Source organism: Chanos chanos, chromosome 3 (genome assembly GCF_902362185.1).
Source record: "Chanos chanos chromosome 3, fChaCha1.1, whole genome shotgun sequence".
In the NCBI taxonomy this organism is placed as follows: Eukaryota; Metazoa; Chordata; class Actinopteri; order Gonorynchiformes; family Chanidae; genus Chanos; species Chanos chanos.
The window spans coordinates 33,045,297-33,065,588 of NC_044497.1; the positions used below are offsets into that span (position 1 = coordinate 33,045,297).

Below are 20,292 nucleotides of genomic sequence, written 5' to 3' on the forward strand. Positions count from 1 at the left end.
AACGATGTTTTGATGTCACCTGACAGTGATAAGAAAAAAAAATGATGGACTGAAAACTGATGCTTTCTAAATTTTACAAGATTTTTATCTAGAATTACTTTTAAGATTTGTAGATGCATAAGAATTTTGAAAAACCGTTTGAGAATTTAGAATAACTGTTTTCCAATACTGTTTAAAATGATCTAGGTTTTGGAAAGTTGGGAACCTAAATTTAATCAAATGATGCTGTCAGATTATGTTTTGTTAGAATTTCTTTGTTTTTGACAGCATTGAAGGATACTGACAGTTTTATGATATAATGCAATAATAATTATTCGTCTATGACAAAAGTATCTAAAGGTCTACTCCTGCAATGATTATTAATAATTGTAACAATTCACACTTCTAATTGCAAAATATTTTAGTCATTAAATTCATCAGTCTGCATTTACTGTCAAGAGTTTTTCACAGACAAAATGAGCTTGACAAAAAAGAAAGTTTTGTGAAAATGAATCAAAGCAACTGTACAAAACTGTGCACAAATGTGGAATTGAACTTGACAGCTGACATGCTAAATTTTAATATGGTATCAGTGGTGGCTGATGAAATTAAATCTTGTCAACTATCTATTGTTGAGAGATAAGTTCCAATGATTGCTAAGTAGGAGCATTATCTGAAATTTCGCAGATGGCAACTCGAGTTTGAGAATAGTAGTTAGTTAGTCATTACTTCTCACAATTTCAGCCACTTTTCTCTTTGCAGCTGAGGAGAAAATAAGTATACTCTCATACCCTGCTCTGTACATATTTTCTATACCACTAAGATTATTTGCATACAGATGCATAGTCAGTCACATTGTGGCTCTAACAAGGGGTGGGGGAGGGGCACTGCCTCCCTGGCGACAAGTCAATGGAAGACTTGCTGACTAGCCCATAATTTTCAGCCACAGTTCTAAGTGCCATGGAGACTGTATTCTGCTCACTGGGAAGGCACAGGTGGCATCTGAATCCTTATAGATCTTTAGAAGCTGAAGGCCATTTGAAGTTGCTACTTTTCTGAGTGCCCTCTTCCTCTCAAAATAACATTTCACTTTTAGGATATTTAAAAGGGGGATAAGGTGACACAGCGCGCTATGGCAAGGCAAAGATTTGAGGAGGGGGGTGAGTGTCAAAGGAGATGAGGGAGGCCCCGATCCATCCTGCAGGGGGGCAAGGTGACCAATCATTATTTGTTTTGTGTTCAGAATCTGAGCATGTTTAATTAGTACAGAGGATTGTGGAGCATGGGAGCAGGTGGGGAGAGAGAGTCTGGAGATGAGGGGAGATTGTCTTAGTGAAGAGAAAAAGGGGAAGGGAGGGGCTGAGAGGGAAATGAAAAGAACTTGTCCCCTGCTACTTCAGCCACTTTTGTCTTATTCTCTCTTTAAGACAAGAAAACCTATACTTTGGGACATCTGCTAAGCTGATTGTTCTACAGCTTAGCACCATGTCTGGTGCATTAAAGGGCTTGACACAACATTTTAGCCATTATCTTGGCATGTCTTAAATCTTAAATGTTCTCTCTATGTCTTGGGCTTTTACTCTTCATGTGCTTTTTTTCTTGTTTAATAAACTCATAAAATTAACTTCCTTGGGACTTGGGGTTTTTCTGAGGTGTGTGGGGGGTGGGGAGGAGGGGGGACATTTGCAATAAATTGAAGGTGTCTATGCAGTTTATGCGTGTGTGTGTGTGTGTGTGTGTGTGTGTGTGCGCAAATACTTTCTGTGTACAGGTCTGTGTTAGCAGTGTGTGTACTTACATATTTTGGTACACATATGTGTGAGTGTGTTCCTGTGTGTTAAACCTTTCCATGGTGTAAACATATAAATGAACCCCAAAAAAAGAGAACATGTATCCATCTAAAAAAAATTGGGGGGGGGGGGGGGGGGGGGGGGGGGCGTGACAAAAAACAAGCTTAATCAGTTTTGATAAATGAAGGTATGCTACAACATTATTTTACACATTTAAAACAAATTACATACTTTAGTTTGGTCTTATTTGAAATGGTCAGTGTACCTTTCTCAACATTTTGGCAGTCAGAGGGGTACAGCTGAGTGATGCGATTGCAAGTCTGCAGATCTCTTTCCTTCAGTTCTCTCCTCCCCCCCTCCTGTTTTTTTCTCACAGTGATATTAAAAAGAGCTGAGCTGCACTTGCCTGATATCACCCTCCAGGATGACAGCTGTGCCAAGAAGGCCTTTTTCACACACAGACACACACACATACACACACACACACACACACACATACACAAAGCTCATTAAGGGAGCCTCTCACTCAGTGGCCTGGAAATCGCCCCCTAAGCTCCACCCCAAAGTGTGGGCAGCCTTTGTTATTGTAATCAGGGTGTTGTGTGTACGTGTGTGTAAGGGGAGTGAAGGGTGTTTGTGTGAGTAGGCCTCTATCCTGCTCTGCCTAATCATTCTACTCCGTGCAGATTTCTAAGAGTGTAGTTGGCACTTCTACAGATTGTGTAACAACTGGTCCACTCTGCATAATTCAGCATGTTATGGCACTTTAACATATAAAATGTCTATAAGTGATGTTTTAACATTCAGATTTTTTCCAAAGGATTGAAATGTTTCTAAAAATTTGACTGTTTATTATTTAGGTTGATGACATTGTTCCTCAGTTGTGTTTCAACTGGCTTCATTGAAAAAAAAAGTTTTTTTTTTTAACAATATGTTTACAATAAGATTTAGAAAATTACTTGTTAACCTTTAGAATTACAGAAAAAAACTAACTGTAAAACTGTTTGAAGAAAACATAATCACTTCTACACAATAAAAAAAAGAGTGATTATGAACTACTGCATGAAATAATAACTGCTTAACCATTCCTTTATCCCTCAACCCTTGGTCACATACACAGGAATGAACCATTGAGTTTTGCTTGTAATGTTGATGTGTTCTAATACACAACATAAAAAGCAAAATGAGCTTGTTCTGTTTTTTCTCTGAGTACTATTTTTCACTATATGTTTGGCTTTCTGCATTACAACTGGACTTATGATTCTGGGGTTCAGTATTTGCTTCACAGGATTTTAAAAATGAACTGAAGTCTTTTGTTTTGCTTTGTTTTTTTATTTTATTTTGTGGTAGGCTATAGCAGTTTGATCACTATTAGAAAGGAACTGATTGCATATTATATTCTGTTCTAAATTTTTAGGCGGGGGTCTAGCCGATGATTCAATAAAAGATTTATCTGAAGAAAAAAAAAGCCCACTAAATTGCAAATTTAGAACTTCAAAAATATAAAATTTAAAACCGCAAAAGTGTTCTGGCAAATTTGAAACTTTTGGAGCTGTAAGGAGCAGAAGAGTAAAAGACAATGTTATGCCAGTTTTTTAATCTCAGACACACTTAAACTGTGTGAACATGTACTTTGAGCAAAATGGATTTGTAACACATTTTAAAGAGGCCTGTATCAGCAACTCCAGCTAAATCTTCACAAAGATTCTGTAATGTGTAATACTGCTGAGGCTGTGCACAGTCTGAAACTTTTTTTAAAATTCTCTTTTAAATTCATCTTTTGAAAAGGCTGGCTCACTCTCTCCAGACCAAGAGTTCACTCAGTGTGGATGCTTTAATAAGCAGTCTTTGCCCCCTTCTATACATCGCTTAGCCCCCCCTCTTCATTCACCATGGCAACAGTGGGACAGGGCACCCCGGCATCATTATCAGGAGGGCCATCTGTCATCAGGAGGCTCAGACTTAGCTCCTGTGCAGGGGACAAGAGTACTGCTTTAGCTCTCCACATATGCTTCCCTCTGAAGTGCACTGAGAAGCAGGCCAGCAGTCAGTGAGAGACAGGGAGAGGGAAGGGGGGGGGGGGGGAGAGAGTAGCTAGCCAGAAAGAATGCAATCCGAGTGTTGGGTGAGAAAGAGAGAGTGACTTACTCTTAAGCATGCTGTGAACGGAAGGTTCATTGATTGATCAGTTGATTGATTGATTAACTGAATGATAGAGTGAGGCCCAGTCAGCCCAGTGAAGGGTAACAAGTTTGAAAAGACATCAGCACTACCAAAGCAAATATTTTAATAAATATTTTATCATTATTATCATGAATGGTCATTATTATTAGGAGTGATGATACAACTGGTACTAGAAGTAAGAACAGCAGTACTAGTAGTAGAGGTAATGTTGTGTTACTGGTACTTAATATTTTGACATATTTATAAAAAAAAACTTTAGTTTTTAGTGAACTAGGGAACATGAAATTTTGTCTGTGTTAGTAATGGTGTTTTGCTTTAGGTCTGAGATCCTTTCCAGAGAATGTATTTCTGTGCCTAAGCCTGTCTGGGCTATTGATAAGAGCTGTGATGAGAGAAAAAGGAAGTGGCTGGGTTTGCCATATGACTTACAGGCGACACTACCAACCTTTTGTTTTCATTTTCAATAGGCATTGTTTTGTAACGCTAGCAGTGTGAAGTGTTCTGATAGGCTTGTTTCAGAGAGAATATCTATCCAGACATGGTCTGATTGGTGCAAAGCAGAGCGCGGTGGCAACCCCGCCCTTCTCCTAAGTTTTTACTCTTGTAACTTTCTCTGTTATGAAGTAAGTTTGAAAGCGGTGTGTGGAAGAGAGGAACACCGCAAAGATGAAGCTTTGTAAAACTTTTCTCGGTAAGTATCAAACTTTCGCTCTCCTTTGACGTTGTAGTTTTGTTTATGACTGGCTGTTTTAGACTGCTTTAGACAGCGGTAACGTTTTGTTGCGATAACGATTATCCAGCCTAACCGATTTGAGCGAGAATTCATAAAAACAGCAGCTTTCTCAGGCGTTCTAGAGTAAATTCACACGTCTGTTTCATTCACGACTCTAAGTCTTAATAGTAATGTTGGCACTGATGAGTCAGTTTGATTTTGCTGGTCGCGGCAAATGCGTTTATACTAAAACGATAAGTGTAATTTTATAGAGAAGTCTGTTTCAAGCTGTTTCTTCTCATTTTGTGTGTATTGATGTTATTTAAGTGCGCCCCATGTAAGAGTTATACTGTTACTTTTTGACAGCGTATGTTACTTAAAAGTTACTTTTCAAAGTTTTAAAATCTTACAGAAAGTAACCTACAGCTTTTTTTGGACGTTAGACAGAAAGGAACTTCTCTGTTAATTCTGTGGCTCATGTCTTTGTCCTGCTAAAACTCTCAAAATCTCAAATCCCGTCCAGACAGTTTGTAGACAAAGGCAACTTTTGTTTCCCAGGGGATTTGTGTTCCAAACTCTGCTTGGACGTCAGGCCACGGGCGCATTAAAAGTTTGTGTGTGTGTGTGTGTGTGTGTGTGTGCGTGCGTGCGTGCGTGTGGAGGAGGGACTCTGCTAGATTGGTCCATCTGTCTGTGGGGGGATTCCGGGGTGCTGGGCTGCCGTCGTCTCACTCGTTCAGCTGGCACAGTATGTAATATTTATACCCATAGGCCAGCCCAGCGGAACAGACCGGAGCGTTAATTGTATGCGAGTGCGGCAAGGCTGTCCATCTGTAGTGAGGTTTAAGATGTGACACGGGCTAACAAAGTTCCAGCTGGTAACCGAAGAAATTCCGTCTCATTAAATATGCAAAAACTCTTTCAGAGTTCGCTTCGACAACAAAAGTAATAGGCCTACGTTGCTCGTGAGTTTTGTTAACCTAGAAGTCTATTTTAAGTTACTTATTTGTTTGTTTTTGCCGACGTTTATATGGATGTTACGCATACATTGTCATATATTTCCATACACTTCAAGTGAAGTCTGTTCTGAATAATAATTTAATGGTTCATTCAGAATTTCGTAGCTCATGTTTTTTTTAGGGTTTTACGTGGCTCTTGTACTTGCACATGTGACATTCTTCATAATGTGTGATTTTTTTCGCTGAGTGTAGGCTATTACAAAACTCCTAATCAATAGTGATTTAATCATTGCTGTAATCATTCATTGGCGCAGTATCATATGGACGAATTCCGAGCAGTTGTATTTATAGCCCTAAAATAGTTATGCTAAAAACTCTGATAATTATTCATGGTGTTCTTGTAAGAGGCATTACAGACAAATGAATCACCGTTCTTGTCTTGTAGGCCTATTATCAAATGAAGACAAAATACAACATTTCATGACATTAGAATGCAAGTCATTAAACAATACATGTACAAGGCAATAATAATATACAGAGATGCTACAATGTTCCATCGAGATTACTATACAAATGGTGATGTGTGATTATCGAAGTTGTGTGATTATCGACAGGCAAATTAAGTGTGAAAAGACGATCAGATTTCCAATTTAACCTCTTTGCAAGTAGCCACGACTGATTGTTTAACTGTCTGACAAATAACGAGTCTTACACATTCATAATGGAAGCAATAACTCAGCAATGTAATGTAGCTGTGGCACATAATGCTACTGTCCATGGTACTGAAATCAGTAATTGCGCTGTCTCGGGTGCTGAACTTTCAAGTCCTATCATTACACAGAAACATTTTCATATGCTAACCTGTGGTTTCAGTTAAGAATGCCTTCATTCCCAGCATCAGTTCATATCGCGACATTGTTTACAATTTACAAGTTTACAACGTTAAAGCTGGATTTGACGATATGACACAGTTTAAAACTGGAAAATGTTTCAGCAGTAGTGCCAGAGTTAGTAAAAATTCGTAGGGGTTAGGATGGAGAACTGTTGTTCTGAAAGTTCCTTGAAGGAGAGACATTCATTATTTTAATTATTAAACATTCTTTACCGCGCTGTGTAAACACAGTGGCTAAACATACACAGATACAACCATACTGTGTATGCGTGTGAGAGACGATTGATGGGTAGGGGGACCCGAAGCCCAGCCCATCTATGTTGTACATTTTACTATGATGATGTCACAGCGTACTGGAGAGGAGGGGTGAACAATGGGCCCATGAACGAAAGGTAAGTTAATATTATTGTCATCTACAGCGCAAAATGAGCCGTATTTTTTCTAATTTAGAGGTATCTTCCAAATTCCAGATATACGTATAACACGGGGTTAATATCATGAAGACGCTGTGGACTCTTTCTGGTCGTAATATTTGAGGTTTCTGACGGTCAATGAGACTGTACACGGGCTGACGGCGAGGTGCTGAACACAGAAGTTACAGCTACAAAGACCAAGAGGCCGCTTGCATTTTTTCTGAAAATACGCTGTCAGCGAGAGACGTTTGCATATGGTATTTACGTACGGAAACCATAGAAGACATGTTTTAACGTTCATGTAGATTTAACAGGGTGTGCTGAAGTCAATTTTTCTACCGCAAAGCTCACTTTTCCCTAGCATCCGTTGCTTTTGGTTAGTATCGCGTAATGGACGCTGGGTTGTAATCTCTTAAAGAAGCAGTCTTGTGATGTCTAACATTTTGTGTTGATTACAGTCTCTCTCGTTTGAGAAAATATGTGTTAATTATTCATATTTTTATGATTCTACAAAAGTGATATTTAAGTAGAGTGCAGTTTCAATTAAACGTGCCTCGCAGTGATATTAAATGTTTTGATAATGTCACAGATTACCGTTAATAACTGAGCTATTCATGGTGTCTATGTTTTTTTCCTAATTTTTCTTGTCAAAAGCGTGATGACTTATATTTTATTTCCAGTATGTGCACGACCTACTGGATATAAACAAAAAATGGCTGCGACAACGACGGACTTCGTGGTGAAGTTCAATGTACTAATACATTGGATAGCAGTATTTTGAAACCTTATTTATATGTAGCATAATCATAGTTGGCGCTGAGAGATGACTTTTTTGTACTCTGCTTTTTCTGGCTCGTGAGGGATGGAAAAAGGCACCAGAGAGACATGTATTATGGCGCTCTACCAAACTGTTGTTGTTCAATTGCTTTAGTATTGTGTGCTTCATGTATAGCTATCCGTGAGAAACACAGCGTAATCATAAGTAGTCTGTGTGTGTCGTATACTTTCAGTGCATTTCATAGCAACTATTTAATTCTTTTATTGCAATAACTGGATGTTACTCTGATTTGTCTTGAGCAGTTTTGATGTTTACGTTTAGTTTCGTTCACTACCTCTGGTGTCGGAACTGTTAAATGTTGCCGAGGCCTAAGCGTTACAGAATTCACTTCTTTTGCCAGTTTGCATTTAGTCCACGTAGGTATAGGATTGCTATGTAGTTCGAATATATCAGTTTCGAATATGTATTTCACGATAGAGGGAGATTCGATAGACACCAGTTCTGCGTAAGGAGCCCACGCTCCACAATATTGTCAGCCACTTCCGAACTGATGAGAACAGAGTAGGCTCCGCATTAAAAAAAGGGCATGTCAAGACTGTAGCACTTCAAGGTACCCACCCCCATTCTGGGTCTTGTCGTGGTGAAGGGGCTCTCCCAGCTTGGTTGATGGCAGTTGTACAAAAGGCGTGGTGCTGCTCAAAGAGAGTACTTACACAGCGTCGTTACGTTCCATCCAAGTTAAGGGCACGAGAAACAAAAGAAAAGCTGTTGTGTAATGCTCTTACACAGACACCTGCATTCTCGGTGTGCCAGTTGTAATCGCTAGAGGACCAATTAAAAATACACTCACCATATTATTGGAATTAAATTATTTGAGGGGGAAATATATATTCACCGCCATTCAACATCCCGCATTACGTTGCTCGCCAATTTTTTCACACTTTTACGGATACCGCGGCACGCAAAAATGCTTCGAACATATGAAAGGTAGCAACGGTTGTTATAGCTGTACGGCATTCAGCGCAGTTTTGTAATTTCTTCCGCGTTTGATTCCGAGCTACCCTGGAAAGCAGCATAAGTGCGTTGAGTGGCAATTGCTACTTTTCTCTGGGGAACTCTCCCACGCCCGTGTTGTGAGCGTAAAGCAATAGAGCACCAGGTGTCACTTGATACGAAATCAGAGGACATGTAATAAGTCCCGGATGAAACAGCTGGGTCGCGAGAGCTTCTCTCCTCATTCAGGACGTATAATCAACACCAGAGCGATGAGGGCACGCCGACACTGTCAAACGATGATTTACTACCCGGAAAATCACTGAATGACTTCATCCCTAGGGACCAATATCCTATCTCCTTGTCAGCAGATCACTCAGTCCTACGAATTGTGCATAGTCATTCCAAAGAAGTTGACCTCCGTATAAGGTGTATGATGACAACAGCTCTTTTAAGTATGCAATTATGACTCAAAAAATAAGAAATTATATTGGACAAATAAGTGCCATATTCAAATTCACTGTTCCAAAACATACAGCATTCCATCTAGAATTATTAGCAGGTATATCCACAGGTTAATATTGCAAATAAGTGTATAATCAATGTGCATGTTCTAGATATTATGTGCATTCTATCTTCGTTGTCAGTAACTGCTGTCAATCTGACATTTTGTTTTCACTTGGTTACCAAACTTGTTTTAGTCCTAAATGAGTCTGTGTTAACATTGCTGATGTAAGTCCCTTTCCTCCAACAGAAAATGAGTTCAGAGGGCAGCTGCTGAACCAAAGGTGGACTAGAGGGGACCGAGTCAGCAGCTGTGAGAGCAAGAGGAGCAAGAGAATCAAAGTAAGAAACTGTGAAAGTGTGTGTATATGCATACTCAAGGACAGATACTGGATGGTGTTGAGTCAGTCTCATTTATACTGGTAACACTCTAAAGCTTTGTTTTTAAAGCTCTCCTCCTAGCTCTCTTTTACAATTTAGTGTTACTACTCCAAGTTTCACTTTCCTGTCACTTTGAGATCCAACTTCACAAATGAAGTGACCTTCTTAAAAGCTTAGTTTATATTGAACTGTTTTTATTCTAGAGATTTTACTCCTCCCTCAGGCTCCTTCCTCTCCGCCATGACACCTTCCTTCTCAGCAGAGCATGGGGTGCATGAAAAAGCAACTCATCTGAAGTTTATCATTGATTCTGCTCTTTTAAAGCATTTAATGTGATTGAGGAGGGCTCTGGTTTCTGAAGCCAGACTTCACTCTGCTCAGTGACTGGAATCACCAGACATTCTCACCCTCGTGGATGTGAGCTGAGCTCAGATTATATCTCTACATGTCTGGGTTTCAAAATATAATTACAGAATGCATTTATGCTCGTGATTTGAAAAGAAATGATACATCGAATAAAGAGGGACGTTTCAAGTGCTGAGAAAGAGAAGGAAAGACTGGGAAGGAAAGCAAGCGACAAAGGAGTGAAGCTTCCTCAATGTAATATCTCACTGCATTGCATTTCAGATGAGTCAAAACACTGAAGACAAACGAACACGGACACGCTCCAAAGGCATCAGAGGTGAGAATAGTTCAAACACGCACAGACACATACAGACACATACACGCACACGCACGCGCACACGCACACACACAGGATCATTTTACCATAAGAACAATGTAAATACTCTCTTGGTAAATACTGAGATATCGGTCTTCCATAATGTGTATTCAAGAATTGTTTATCAAACACGCTTTAGTCATATAAGAACAATGTGCATGTGATATTAAAATGTACAAAGAAAAACCAAAAACAAAGTTATTAATGCTGTTATTAATATGTAAAAATACACGTATCATGGACAGTCAAGTGCTGACCATGTAACCCACATGCAATCAAATTTTATCGGAGTGTAGGAGGGTACATCTAAATCAATTTCAACAAACTACAGGGTGCACATGGACTTTTTCTCTGATGCTACCAACATACAAATGTTGTTGCCGTTCAAGGAGATTATTTCAGAGCCTGCATAATTGATACTGCATTTGCTCTCTTTTTCAGTTCCACTTGAGCTGGTTGGACAAGAATACAGGTAAAACAGTTAATGTCAAGTATAAAAACACAGTTGGTTCTTGCTCAGAGAATGGTATCACATGGATAAAACTTTTTTGCGTTTCTGTCCCTCAATCAGCTGCCCTACTCCTGGATGTGATGGTCTGGGCCATGTCAGTGGGAAATATGCACGACACAGAAGGTAGACACAAATGTATCTGCTGTCAGGCACTGGGTGGCAGATTTTGTGTTTTATGTTTTTCATTCTTTAAAGAATTTTGTAACACCTAATTATTCCTTATATGTAACAGAAGAATAATTATTACTATTATTATTATTATTATTATTATTATTATTGTTATCATATTGTTATGATATAGAATTTTGTAGAGTATGTTAACATGAAGTCAGAAAGTTGATCCACTGCAACTTCTTTATGTCGGACATGGAATATTTTATTTGAAGATGTACTGCGAGGACACACCTCGTGAATGATTGTCAGTAGAGCCATGGATTTGCTCTGAACAACATTCCCATCGCAGTTTGCTTTGCTTTTAACAGTGCACTGAGTTGTCCACTGGCCAAGAAAAGGAAACTTCAGGAGGCAGAGGCAGAGGCAGAGGCAGAAGACAATCAGCCAGCCACAAAGAAGAAGTCCAACCCCCTGAAGCTGGCTATGGATGATGGTTTCAATGCAGACAGTGATGCAAGCAGTGAGGCAGAGCCAAAAGAGGAAGGGGTGGACTCTGATGATGATGCAGTTGAGAAAGAGGAGGAGCCTAAAGAGAAAGAACAGCCATCAGAACCAATGCCAGGTGATGAGCAAGCTAATTGTTAAGTAATTGTTTACTCATTGTTACATTTGCGTGTAAAACCCCTTGTATCTTAGCCCTTATTTTAAGCAAACCAAAGCTGAAATGTAAAATGTTTGTAATCTTTTTTGTCCCTTCAGAAGAATGCTCCCCTGTAGATCCAGAGGAGAAGGAACCTGTGATCACACATTCTGCTACTTCAACACCGGAGCATGCAACTGAAGAAGTCCAGGACAAGAGTGACCCCACACCCATTCAAGTTACCATGGAGACTGAGAGTGCAGAGGGGCTACAGGTTGCTGCAGAGATTCAGACTGGAGAGGAAGAGGAGGAGGAGGAAGAAGAGGAGATGACAGAGGAGGATAGAATGACTCAGCAGTTAAAAACTGACAACAACCCAGTACAGGTAGAGGAGGAAGAAGATGACGAAGAAGATGAAATGGAAGAAGATGACCCACAATGTTCCAGCCAGAAGAACAACTCAGACCACCAGTACTTCAGTGGAGACTTCCACAAACTCCAGGCCAAAGATGCTGAAGAAGAGAAGGACATTGATGATGCCGAAGGTGATGCCGATGAAGAAGAGGAACAGATCACAGGAGAGCCCGCTGTTTCTCCCGCCACCCCATCCACCAGCATTCCCACTCAGGAATCAGAATCTGAGGTGATGGCATGTAACAATGGAAAACCAGACACTCCTGTGACTGAGGAAGAGGGAGAAGATGAAGAAGAGGATGATGAGGAGGAAGAACAAGAGCACACCTCTGACAAAACTTCACCAACCATGGTCATTGAGCTACGCTCTGATGAAGAGGTGGACGAAGAAGAGGACGATGATGATGAGGAAGAGGAAGAAGAAGTGGATGAAGCAGGTGATGAGGAAGTAGACAGTGTATCTCAGAGATCTGAGGTCACGGATGAGTCAGAGACATACGACATGACTCGGGGAAACCTGGGATTGCTGGAACAGGCTATTGCTCTGAAAGCAGAACAGGTAAGCCGTGGATCTGAGGAAGGCCATTCTCCTGAACAACAACACTATTGCAGCCCAGATGAGAAGGGCAGCAAGACCACAGACACAGGAGCACGCAGAGGATACTACAACAAAGGTAAAGGAAACATTCATACTCTGATTTCTGTTATATTATAATACATCATAAAAGGTTCAGGGACTCAGATGGACAATATGGTGTTCCTGTTAAATACTATTCATTTCTAACCTTGTTTATATATACTTCTGCAGTAATGTCCAACTCACCTGATCTATTAAAAGTTTGCATAAAGAACTAAACAGATAATGTTATGCAGGCTTTGTATATAAAAGATACCTTGCTCCCTTTGTTGTGTGTTTGTCTGAATGTTATCTCCTCACTCAAATACAGAGAGTTCCAGATCAGAGAAGAAAGAGGTTAAGTGTCCTACCCCAGGGTGCGATGGGACAGGTCATGTGACTGGGCTGTATCCTCACCACCGTAGTCTCTCTGGTTGCCCACATAAGGACAGGGTCCCTCCTGAAAGTGAGTGCATTCACACACACACACACACACACACACACACACGCAAGTGCATACAAACATCTCAGACATCACACACACATGCACAGAGACACACATATTCAAATGGGTTCTTTGACCCTACAGATGCCCGACAACACTTATAGAATTTTTCTCTCTCTCTCTCTCTCTCTCTCTCTCTCTCTCTCTCTCCCTCTCTCTCACTATCTGTAGTCTTGGCCATGCATGAGAACGTTCTTAAATGTCCAACACCTGGATGCACAGGGCAGGGTCACGTCAATAGCAACCGCAACACCCATCGCAGGTACTGTTCTACAGCCTCCCAGCAGTTAACCCAAAACTTGAGAACCAAAATCACCTAACTACTTACAATCTTACTTTAAATGTTCATCTTGAGTAACCCTTCCTTTTATCTCTTGTGTCTCAGTCTCTCTGGTTGCCCAATCGCTGCGGCAGGGAAGCACTCCAAGAGCCATGAGAAGCAGACCCAGCCCCAGCCATCAGTGAGCGAGCAGTCAACTGTTGGCCCTCACTCAGACAGAGTGCTCAGGTGAGCCTACATCCACAGAAATGTCTTCATGCAACTCTCCAATATATGGATTCACTCTTGTCAGTCCCACTCCATCTCACCCTGATGTATTACTTCTCAGTATTCTTCCCCACTTATCAGTATCTGCTTCAGATTCTACCTGTGTGTCTCATAACTTTCTCAGCTCTTCATTCACTGTCGTTCATCCACTCCATTTCTAACTAACTAACTATTAACTTCATGTCTTTCAATTAATTCTCCACTCTGTCTGCCTTTCTTCCTGTGTAGGCCCATGTGTTTTGTGAAACAGCTGGAGATCCCTCAGTATGGTACCTACAGACCCAATGTGGTGCCAGCTACACCACGTGCCAATCTAGCTAAAGAGCTAGAGAAGTACTCCAAGGTATCTTTCGACTATGCAAGCTTCGACGTACAGGTGTTTGGCAAGCGTATGCTTGCCCCAAAGTTGCCCACCAGCGAAACTTCACCCAAAGCCTTCAAAAGTGAGTTTTCCATCTTCCTTGCATGGATTAATGCTGTACCTCTCTTTACTATACAAGCCGGAATATACTTGTTGGTGATGTAGTGGATTAGAATTCAGATACATAGCTTCAGTATATAGTTAGATGATAAATGTACAGCGGCTGATTGTCTTCATTGTTGTCTTCACAGCAAAACCACTCCCCAAAGCCTCATCTCCCAGCCACAGCCTGACTGGAGGCTACACAAAGAGCAGCTCCTCTTCCACCTCTAGTGGATATGACTATTCCCACGATGCCGAGGCTGCTCACATGGCAGCCACTGCCATCCTTAACCTGTCCACACGCTGCTGGGAGAGGCCTGAGAATCTCAGCACCAAACAACAGGACCCAACTAGCCAGGTAGACCTGTCTGTCAGCTCTCTCCTTCTACTTATAGAACAAAATGCTAGGCTGAGTGACTTACCTCAATATCCATACAAAATGTAACCTCTGTCCTTAGATATTGCTTAGGGTCAGTCACCTTTGACTGAAAAGACCACACAGATGTATCCGTATTCTCGCTGATGCCAAGATTAATAAAACCCAGAGCATAGCTGTATTTTCATTTCAATTCATTCTTTCACATCTGCCAGGATATGGATATCGAAGTGGATGAGAATGGTACTCTGGATCTCAGTATGAAGAAATCCAAGAGAGATGGAGTGAGGTCACCTGACCCCTCTTCTTCCTCCTCTTCCTCATCACAACAACACGGTACAGTCACCTCACCAAACTCCAGCCACGCCTACAAACAGGAAGAGTGGGAAGGACCTCTGGACTACACCAAGTCAAGCCGACAGAAGGAGGAGGAGCCTGAGGAGGTATTGATCTGTAAATTCCCTTCTCTCTCAAAGCCCAGTATGCCACTTTACATTCCCCCTCTGTTTTTATGGGTCAGTGCATAGTACAGAGAACATTGGTGAATTTTCTAAATGGATGATCTAGTGCATTGGCAAAATGTCAAATACACAAATACAAATACATGACAAATACCCAACAAGAACTTGAAAAGTAATGACAGTTATAAGAAAACATACTTTAGCCGATTCAAAATGGACGCTACTTTCAAATGTAAGCTATCCTTTTTGCAGTCCTATAGGAAATACACTATATTCATTTTATTTTCAAAACTGATTTGATCCAATCCTGCACTACGCCCACAGGCGGACTACACCACACGCTCCTATGCTTCCTCAGATGGAGAGGAGGAGGATGCAGGACAGGAGAGCCTAGAGGACAGGAAATACCCTGGTGAAGTCACAACATCAAGTTTCAAAGTCAAGTTCCCATCCAAGGAATGCAAGAAAGAAGTCTTGCTGTAAGTGTTCACATCCCCAATGGGAGATATTAACATTTTTTTGATTACCAAATAAATTTTGACTTCTCTTTTCGGCAGACACTGTGATGAGTTTTGGCATAGATTACCAGGCATGAGGAGTCTTAAGTTTTCCCTTAGTCAACAAATAGTAACAATAGTTTTGCTCAATCAAGAATTATTATTATTATTATTATTATTATTATTATTATAAACAAGCTGTATAATATGATATGACAGTGTATAAAAATTATTTATTGATAATCAAGCTTAAAAAAATCTCTTTTGAGATAAATTATCGAATGTGATAATTAGAATCACTTATATTAATAGGACCTTCATAATTAACAGACACATTAAACAATGATATAACCTTTCATTTCCTTCTGACATCTTCCCCATTTGTCTTTCTCTCTCTGAAACACTCATCCTGTCTCTCGCTCTCTCTCTCTCTCTCTCTCTCTCTCTCTCTCTCTCTCTCCCTCTGTCTCTTTAGATGTCCCACCCCAGGTTGTGATGGCAGTGGTCACATAACAGGGAACTATGCCTCTCACCGCAGGTATGGTCCTACTCACAGGGTTCAACATTTCACAGTATCACACTAACACTAACTCGGTTTCTAATTAGGTCAGTTTTTAATAGCACACATTTTTTCTTTCTCTTATCTCACTCTGCACTACAAAATCTTCAGCTTAAGTGCACTAAATATGCACTTAAGCAAAACTTGAAACAATACAATTTTGGTTTTTGGTCACAACCCCACATTTGCCAGGCAGTAAAGTGGTGCAAATCTTCGTTCTGGTGAACTAGTGTAAGATGGAATTTAGAACTCTCTCTCTTTCTGCAGAAGCAGTAATCTAGCTGTCAGTTGCATGCTCTACTTTTGAATGTAACAAATTCAGAATAATAATTATGTACCACTTTGCTGTTCTGTGATTTTCCTATGATGAAAATACAAGCCTATCATTTCTCAATCTAAAGCCCTACTGCATTATTTATAACAGACTGAAAAAAATATTTCACTGAGATAAAATAAACCCAGTAGCAACTAAGTCAAATTGAATAATATATACGATTTAGATGGTGGTGAGATGGTTCACAGAAATAAATTCCAGTATAGCTGCACGTAACTATATGGGCTTGACCAGTGACATATGCCCTCTAGTGTACAAATTCCAAATTACTACAACAAAATGGCCCCTGCCAATGCATTACACACGCCACACAATCATTGATGGTGGAAGTTGGTTTTATTCTTACTTCTATCCTGTATTAAATATTCTTTCCTTTCTCTTTTTCTTAATACTTTTCCCCTTAATTCCTTCACTCGCTCAGTCTCTCTGGGTGTCCTCTTGCTGATAAAAGTCTTCGGACCCTCATGGCTGCCCATACTGCTGAACTGAAGTATGTCTGTGCTCTATTCTTTCTCTTATTGGTGTCTTCACTGTGCTGTGTACTATTGTCACTGTTCTCTATTGGTCAACAGTGTGTAACTGTTCACTTAACACTGTCACTACTGCCTTGCCTCACTTCTCTTTTTTCTTACACTTATTTTGTAAAATGTTGTAAAATCAAGTCAAAAAGCGCAATGCAAATTGCTGCTTGTTGCTGTAATATGATATTCAGTGCTGAGCCTAACCATCAGTTTATTGAGTTCACTGTAAGTATTTATATTGACTTGTATCTCACATTGACCTGCAGATGTCCCACCCCTGGCTGTGATGGATCAGGTCATATTACTGGAAACTATGCCTCCCATAGAAGGTGTGCCACACTAACATCATTCTCTTTCTTTACCCGAACCTTTCAATTCCTATACTTTCCAGCCCGCATCAAAACTTGGATGTCTTGACTTTCTTAATTCCATAAGTTGCCATATACATATTGTGCTAATGATGGTATATGTTTATTATTACCTTTGGCAGTTTATCTGGATGCCCACGTGCCAAAAAAGGAATAAAAACCACCCCTACCAAGGATGACAAGGAGGACTCAGAGCTCATAAGGTAGGCAGTGCTATGTGTCACCAGCCTGACTCACTGTGAGTCAAAGGATGAGTGTGTAGGTGCTGAGCTCACACAAATGCTGTCTCACTCAATGCTCTGTGTACATGCACCTTCCATCTCTACCGTTTTATGCTGCTGTTGTCAGTATAACGTATCCTACAATTATTGGTGGTTACTTGCTCACTCCCTACGCCATTTCTCCCTACTCCATCAACTCTTCAGTTCTCTGTCTCTGTCTTTCTTCTCAATCTTCTTTGCTTTTGTTCTCCTCAACAGGTGTCCAGTGCCAGGTTGTGACAGCCTGGGTCACATTAGTGGGAAGTATGCCACCCACCGCAGTGCCTATGGTTGCCCCCTGGCAGCCCGCAGACAGAAAGAGGGCATGCTGAACGGTACACCTTTCTCCTGGAAGGCGTTTAAGACCGAGGGTCCTACCTGTCCCACGCCAGGCTGTGATGGTTCTGGTCATGCCAATGGAAGCTTCCTTACCCATCGCAGGTATGACGGGGAATCGGGGCCAAGTACAAAGTTCAAATGCCCAATCTAATCAAAGGTTAGAGGAACAGAGCTAGCGGCCTACAACAGAAGCAGGCAAAAGACTAACAGAATAAGTCTTGAGGGTGTGCATGATCAAGGCATAACTGGTAGTGTTAAAGCAGGGTTTTAGAGATATGAGGTAATAAACTAAACTGGGACAGACTTGGAAAGACTATTGGCTGACTTCATGGCAGCAGGGCTTAATTTATGACAGATATCCAGTGATTCTTTTCTAAAGGATCCTGGGGAATGACGCAATGCCCTAATTGTAACTTCCCTCCTCCCACATTCTGTGTTCAGTCTGTCAGGCTGTCCCAGAGCGTCAGCTAATAAGAAAAGAGCGAGGTTCCCAGGAGACGAATACATCAGCAAGAAATTCAGAGCAAGCGATGGTAAGGTCATGGACAAATCACACCTCAAATTAGTTTATCTACCACAATGAGGTTACCAGATTTTTCTGTTTTTTCCATTTACCAGTGTTCAGTTATAACTCACATTTTTTCTCTCTGTCTGTAGTCTTGGACAACGATGAAGATATAAAACAACTGAACAAAGAGATTAGTGAACTTAATGAGTCCAACTCAGAGATGGAGGCAGACATGGCCAACCTACACACACAGGTGAGACCATAGTGTCTGAACAGCCTACACATACACTTGAGTTAGTACTAAGTCCACAGAGTCTAAACAATTTACATACACAGATGAGTGATTATTAAGTTCACAGTGTCTAAACAACTCCATCCTCATGTTCCTATGGGTATATTATGTACATACCCATAGAACATACAAAGCTGATTTCTCAGATATGGATTAAACTTAGTCCTACACTAAACTGCATTCTGAATGGAAAGTCTCTATTTGAAATGTAATTTAGTTCAGGCTCCTACAGAGTTTATAAGTCTTATTGAGTTATAATATCAAAATCAGACTGCTTCTTTTGATCTATCTCTGTCTCAAGTTAATCTTTATGTCCCATGCATTCTGAGTTATTTATTATCAAAGTCATCTTAAATTTGGGCAAATAAAAGAGAGCCTTATGCAGAGCAGACGTGTGGAGTCTGTTACCAAAGTCATTTAATTTGGGTAAGAAAAATGTGTGAAGAAATTTGGAACATGGGGGAACTTTTTAGACACCGCTCAGATGAATAGTTTGATTAGACTCTACGCACTAGACTGGTTTCTGAAGGAGGTTTGACTCTTTGCTCCAGATCTCATCCATGGAGAAGAACCTGAGGAACATGGAGGAGGAGAACAAGCTGATTGAGGAGAGGAATGAAGCACTGTTCATAGAGCTGTCTGGACTGAGCCAGGCTCTTATCCGCAGCCTGGCCAACATCCGCCTCCCGCATATAGTGAGTCACCTATTTACCGTTTTATTAACATTGTGCAGTCCACATAGTATCCTTAAAATTAACACAAAGACATTTAATCCTATGGTCACAAAAACACTGATGTGATATCAAGCACATATGTGGGCACTGGAAGTGAGGTCAGGTTAATCACTTTGACAACAGTTTATTATGTGAATCTAAAGATGAAGTGCATGTTGAAAATAAATACCCCCCCAACACACACACACACACACATACACACACACAAACCTTCACAATCACAAACTCATACAATCACACATCACATCTATTGCTCTGCATAAATATGGACAATAATATCTGAATAAAAATACAGAGGGCTAATCATTTCAAATTTTCCAAATTGTTATTACAGCAGGAGCCAATCACTGAGCAGAATTTCGACACATATGTTGACACTCTGACCCAAATGTTTACCAACAAGGAGTGCTATCAGAACCCAGAGAATCGAGCTCTGCTGGAGTCCATTAACCAGGCTGTGAAAGGCATTGAAGTGTGAACAAGATAACACAGATGAAGATGAGAGAATCATGGGTAAAAATGAATGGATGAAAAGAGAGAAAGAGGCAATGGTGAGACACTGTGGGTCGTACTAACAGACCAACAAACTGAAAAATACTGTAAAAGGACATTCAGGTTTTCACTCTCAACCAGAGTGGCACAAGACCCTGTGGAAATTTAGATGACAAAAAGGACCAAATTCAAAATCCAATCATGCTGCTTCCCAGTTTTACTGACAAACAGGAGACCCAAAAACAGTTCATTCGCCTCTTGGATTAACATGGACACATCTGAACTCTTCTCTTTTGGGGTTATTTGTGGAGTATTGTTATTGTGTTATAGAACAATTGTCATCTGTCCTATTTACTGATCTGCCTTTGTTCCTTTCCTCAGTGCATGGAGGTTGTCAAGGACAATGAACTATGAGATTGTATGGGTGAGTGTGTG

General features: G+C 40.6%; 1 protein-coding gene across 1 annotated transcript; it reads left to right on the forward strand.

Moving 5' to 3' along the window:
• The first annotated feature begins 4,619 nt into the window (after positions 1–4,619).
• Positions 4,620–19,843, forward strand: myt1a (myelin transcription factor 1a). Its single transcript, XM_030767430.1, has 23 exons — positions 4,620–4,644; positions 9,455–9,546; positions 10,213–10,267; positions 10,748–10,778; positions 10,878–10,940; positions 11,300–11,553; positions 11,691–12,659; positions 12,933–13,067; positions 13,278–13,368; positions 13,492–13,614; positions 13,882–14,096; positions 14,266–14,474; positions 14,708–14,935; positions 15,278–15,432; positions 15,926–15,988; positions 16,765–16,833; positions 17,131–17,193; positions 17,355–17,435; positions 17,712–17,933; positions 18,273–18,364; positions 18,489–18,592; positions 19,183–19,326; positions 19,700–19,843. Exons 1-23 carry the CDS (start codon positions 4,620–4,622, stop codon positions 19,841–19,843), a joined length of 3,627 nt encoding a protein of 1,208 aa, XP_030623290.1.
• The last annotated feature ends 449 nt before the right edge of the window (positions 19,844–20,292 follow it).

Excerpts from the sequence above, each read along its gene's own strand:
- myt1a (XM_030767430.1), top strand. The coding sequence starts at position 4,620 with ATGAAGCTTTGTAAAACTTTTCTCG. Across the intron at positions 13,068-13,277 it reads GGACAGGGTCCCTCCTGAAA|TCTTGGCCATGCATGAGAAC; the intron begins GTGAGTGCATTC and ends CACTATCTGTAG. Across the intron at positions 13,615-13,881 it reads CACTCAGACAGAGTGCTCAG|GCCCATGTGTTTTGTGAAAC; the intron begins GTGAGCCTACAT and ends CTTCCTGTGTAG.